General features: G+C 48.7%; 1 protein-coding gene across 9 annotated transcripts in view; it reads right to left on the reverse strand.

The window, feature by feature from the left end:
• Positions 1-2,665, reverse strand: part of BCAS3 (BCAS3 microtubule associated cell migration factor) — a 351,811-nt gene extending 349,146 nt beyond the window's left edge. For all 9 annotated transcript variants that reach the window (XR_007891218.1, XM_051635999.1, XM_051635997.1 and 6 more), the window contains exons 1-2: positions 2,606-2,665; positions 1,196-1,283 (exon numbers count right to left, since the gene is read on the reverse strand). Coding sequence is in view for 8 of the 9 variants with exons in the window: in XM_051635999.1 (XP_051491959.1) it covers positions 1,196-1,266 (71 nt within the window). In the remaining variant the exon portion in view is untranslated. The remainder of the gene's footprint in view (positions 1-1,195; positions 1,284-2,605) is intronic.
• Between the last annotated feature and the right edge of the window lie 2,172 nt (positions 2,666-4,837).

Genomic DNA, 4,837 nt, shown 5'->3' on the forward strand with positions numbered 1-4,837 from the left:
AAAACTCTTGGATCAGCTTAACTGGTTGACTCCTCTTTGAAAACAAAAATAAATCTAAACCATAAAATTTTACATTTTAGCAAGCTTATTCCAACTCATGACAAAAGTAGATCTTGTTCAGCAATCCAGGGATTACTGCATCAAATAAAGTTGTCTTCCTGCTTCAAGCTGAGGCCTTATAATTTATAAGCTGTGGTTTCAACCACTGATTCTTCTTTGATTTATGTAGGTCACCAAAACTGTCTGTGTACCTTCAGAGCCCTTTATTACCTAACAATAATACTTGTCTACAGGTATAGTATTAAATAGCTTTTGAAGCTCTCATGTGAATGCCTACCAGCAAGAGTCATCCTGTCTTAATTTTTCAGCTCATGAAATGAGCTTTTTTTCTTCTTCACCCCCCACAGTACATCTTGAAACAAATTTGATGTTTGGGAAATGTTTTACTCTGTGTCTGTGCTCTGAATCTCTCCTGAAGTTGAAAAACTTCCCAAAAGATATCTTTAAACTGCTTAAAAACAATCCAAACAATGCCAAAACTCACAAAAGGAAAAAAAAAAATAATTCCATTGTTAAGAATCTAGGAGTCCAACACACAATTAAAATAAGGATGCTCAAGAAAAGAAATTGGTCTCTTATGTGCTCTGAGTGGAGTTGGCTTCTTCCTTTGCTCTTGGCTTTGTACTCTTGAGCAAAAAGATTAGAATCCATGATTCCACTTACTGAAGGACTTTAATGACATGCTAATATGTTTTAATATATCCACCCCTGTGACAAGGTACTTTTCAAAAGAGAGGAACATGGGTAGCATGTTCCTTCTAGGCTAAGGAAGGAGTCTGCAATCATTGATCCCCAGCTAGCGCAGTGTTTGTACAGCAAACAATAATGTGCAAATAAGAAAACATTGCAAGATACTCATCTCTAAAATGTACTACTTGGAACGTTTTAGTGTACAAACTAAAAGCATCCCATTTAGGGAGACAGTTTGTCCTGCACAGTCCTAGGAGGCAGGAATGCAACATCTGTTTACTTTATCTTTTTGGAAAATACTCAGTGCAACAAAACCGTACTGTCAACACAAGCCCTCACAGCTGGCTTTGAAGGAAAATTCAGGCTAGGTTCTTCTTCCCCAAGAAAATAATTTTTAAAAAACCCAACACTTCAAAGGAGGGCTATTCTCCTAGAACTCGCTTACGTGACAGCTTGTGGGCGAACCACCACCCCTCCGGTGCACCGACTGGGGCGGCGCGGAGATTCTGTCGCCATCGCTTCGCTGCAGGTACCTGGAAGAAAGACTTTTTTTCAATACAATTTGTATCAGGATTATTTATCACACTAGTTCTTGACATATTACAGATGACAGAAACCTCTCGAAGAAGGAAAGGGGACTTCTACAAACCTGTAAGGCTATTATGACCCTACATTGCACTCTCAAAAAAAACCACCACCTTATTTTTTCAGTGTCTCAATCACCACAGCTCCTGCCTTGTACACAAAAGCAAAAAAGAACATAAACCTGCACGTTAAAGCAGAAAAGTTTCTTCAAAATGTGCAGTAAAGACAGAGGTACAAGTACACAGTTATCAGCATTATACAATAACTTTATTAACTCATAAGCCAGTTTTTTATATAAAAAAACATGTACAATCACAATTGGAGCGTACCGCACTCTTGAAAACCCACACTGGGTTACACTGAACCTAACAGAAAAAGTGTGATGGAATACACACTACTTTTTAATGTTGCCTTAAAGTTCTTCTTCACACTTCTTTTCTTCCATGTGAACACTCAGCATAACATTCCTAAAAGCAAAAAACACTAGAACAGCCCCACAGACCCAGCAACCTTTTCAGCCACTCCACTGTCCCCCTTTGACTCAAAGCAAGAACCACTACATAAAGTGAGAGAAAAAGCCCAATGCCCAACGTGGTGTTTGTTATCATAATCTTTCCATGTCTGGGGAGTCTTTTTAAGGGCCATATTGAAGCAAGTATAAATGCTTAGCGCCCCAAAAATTAATAACAAAACACTCAGCAACACCACTGAAGTTTCACAGACACGCCAACAAACCTTGAAAGAAAAAAAAAAAAAAAAAGGCACACAGAGGATAACAAATCCCTTCACGTTACACCCTGCCCGCCTCTGAGCGCTGTCACCTGCACCACAACTCCCAGCACCCGAGGCGTCCCGGCGCCAGAGCTTCCCGCGGCACAGGCCCCAGGACGGAGGCGGCCGGGAAGCCCTCGGCACCCTCAGACACCCGCTATTGAGCAACTCTAGAACAAAACGCTCCAACCTGCCCTGCCTCTCCCCCGCCCGCCCGCCCCGAGAATCAGGCCGCGGCCACCCGGGGAGGCGCCGAGCCCCGCCGGCCGCCCCGCGCCCCCCCAGACCACGCGCCGGTGACTCCCTCAGGGCCCCGCCCGCCGCCCCTCAGCGCCCCGGCCCCAGCCCGGCCTCACATCCCCACACTCGCCCTCCAAGCCGGCCACAGCGCTCCTCCAGAGCCCGGGCCCGCCCCGCAGCCCCCGTTCAGCGCTGCCGGCCGCGGCCCGCGGGCGGGGATCCCGCTGCCACCGGAGGCCGCCCCGTCCCGTCCCCTCACCTGCCGCCTCCGCCCGGCTCCTCACTGACAGTGTTTGGGACCCCCACGGGGAATGACACCCAGCGCACCGCGCGCCGGCAGCCAATCAGACGGCTCGGAAGGCGGGCTGCTCCCCCGTGCCGACCAATCCCCGCCCCGCTCCCTCAGCGGTGGGCGGGGCAAAGGGGACACAGAGGGCGGCTGCGCTCCAAGCTCGGTTGAGAGGGCGAAAAGCAGCCGGCGCTCTCCTAACCACCCCCCCCCCCCCCGCAGCTTTGTTTACATCGGGATCTCGCGAGAGCTGCCGCGCAGGTCCCGCGCACGTGGGGGGGGGGAGGCGGAGCCGCGGGAGGGGTCGGGGTCCTGGAGCTGGGGGGCCCTGAGGGAGCGGGGGGCGAGACCCGAGGGGAGAGGGGCGAGACCAGAGGGGAGAGGGGCGAGACCAGAGGGGAGAGGCCCCCGCCCCGCACCCGAGGGGAGGCGGCGCTGGGAACGCAGGACGAGCCGGACGCTGCCGGGCCGAGAGGCAGCGAGGGCCGGGCCGCCCCGCACCAGGCATCGCGGGGGCTCCAGGAGCTGCTCCCGGCCCGGAGCGCTCCCAGGCAGCGGCTCCCGAGGGGAAGGCGCAGGTTTGCTCAGAGCTGTTTGTTTTGGCGGTGCCCCCCAGCAGGGGCCGCGCAGGGTGCGGAGGCCTCGGCCTGGCGCGGCGGTGACGCACTTGGCTGCAGCCGAGGAACCGGGTGTCTTCGCGGGCAGCTCTTCCCAGCCGGGCAGGTTTCCAGCGGGGACTCCGGGCCTCTGGATCGTGCTTCCAGGCAGCGGGCACCTGAAAGTCAGGACTGGGCCACCTTCTCTGGGAATCTCCTGGAACCACAAGGCACTCTCAGCACCCTTCGTCTACACCTGCTGTAGGAGAGTAACCGCTCCTTGTTCCCCTCGTCCTGATCTAAATACCAGGCGGTGGCTTCTCTAAATTGCCCGAGAGAATTGTCCTCCGGAAAAGAAGTAGTGATAGAGGTTTTATTTTTTTTTGAAAGAGCAACAGGGTGATGCAGGTTAGACATTGTTTCAGCTTCTCGGTAATGTTCTTGCTCGTATTGGAGCTCTGTTTCACAAGAGGAAAAGAGTCAGTGTAACTTACTTGACTTTACCAAAAGGAGACTGTTTTCACACGTTGGCTGTACATTCCCACACTTCCCTGCCTCAGCTTTCATGATTGTGAGAAGTCAAATTAAATGCAGGTAGGCAAAGGGTACAAGAGTAAACTGCTGCCAGTTTGTATCAAGTTTATGTCTACTGCAGAGAAGCTCAGAATGTTTAACATAATCATTCAGCTTCTGGCTTAGGAAAAACTAATTTTGTCTTTTTTAAAAGTGACAGAAGCCAATGTCTGCCCCTCCATCTGGAAACACCAGAGTCTAGAACAGGAGTGATGAAATGGGGGAGAACGAGAAACACACTCATGAATGTGGCAGAATTTGATGAAAATGTAAAACTTATTTCTATATAGAGGAAAAAAAAAAACAACACCTAGGAAAATGGCTCCAGTCATTTTGCAGACTTACATTATAAGCAGCAATAGATACTCATCTAGGTAATGTGTTATACTGGCATCTTTACTGTGACCACTCATCTTTAAAAGGTTGAATGTCATGAGGTTAAATTGAAAATACACAATTACTATCTTAAGTTGCTGCAAAGACTTGTAAGTCTCTATAGCTGCTGTCATTAGCCTCTCTATACTTGCCCTCCCCCATATAGTGTCTAATTTCACCATCAGTTGAAACTGAAGTTGCATCCCATATGCACAGAAATTCTTGAAAGGTTCAATTTGAGCAGAGCTTTACTTGAATCTAAGATAGTGCTGCCTTCACAGGGTGGATGAAAGAGTATTATACATTTTCAGAAAGTGTACCCCTAGGATTTCTGGAGCCTTGGTAACACCTATGGCAGGCCTGATTCCAACCCATGTTTTATTGTTCCAGCAGTAAAGAATTAGATTCTACAAACAACCATCCTAGTCATTGGAATAAAATATTGGCCTTTTACTTGCCCATGTGAAAAAAAATTGCAGGCTATGTATTACTAAACATTCAGTATGAAGTGCCAAGATCAGTCCCATAATAAAACTATGTGGGATGTCTTGTTTCACCAGCCGCAGTGAAAGGGGAATACTCAATTTTTGGACTAACTCAAAGATAAATGTGCTCAACAGAACTTAAGCTTGAAATAATTAAAAAAAGCACCCCCATC

Source organism: Apus apus, chromosome 18 (genome assembly GCF_020740795.1).
Source record: "Apus apus isolate bApuApu2 chromosome 18, bApuApu2.pri.cur, whole genome shotgun sequence".
Classification (NCBI taxonomy): domain Eukaryota; kingdom Metazoa; phylum Chordata; class Aves; order Apodiformes; family Apodidae; genus Apus; species Apus apus.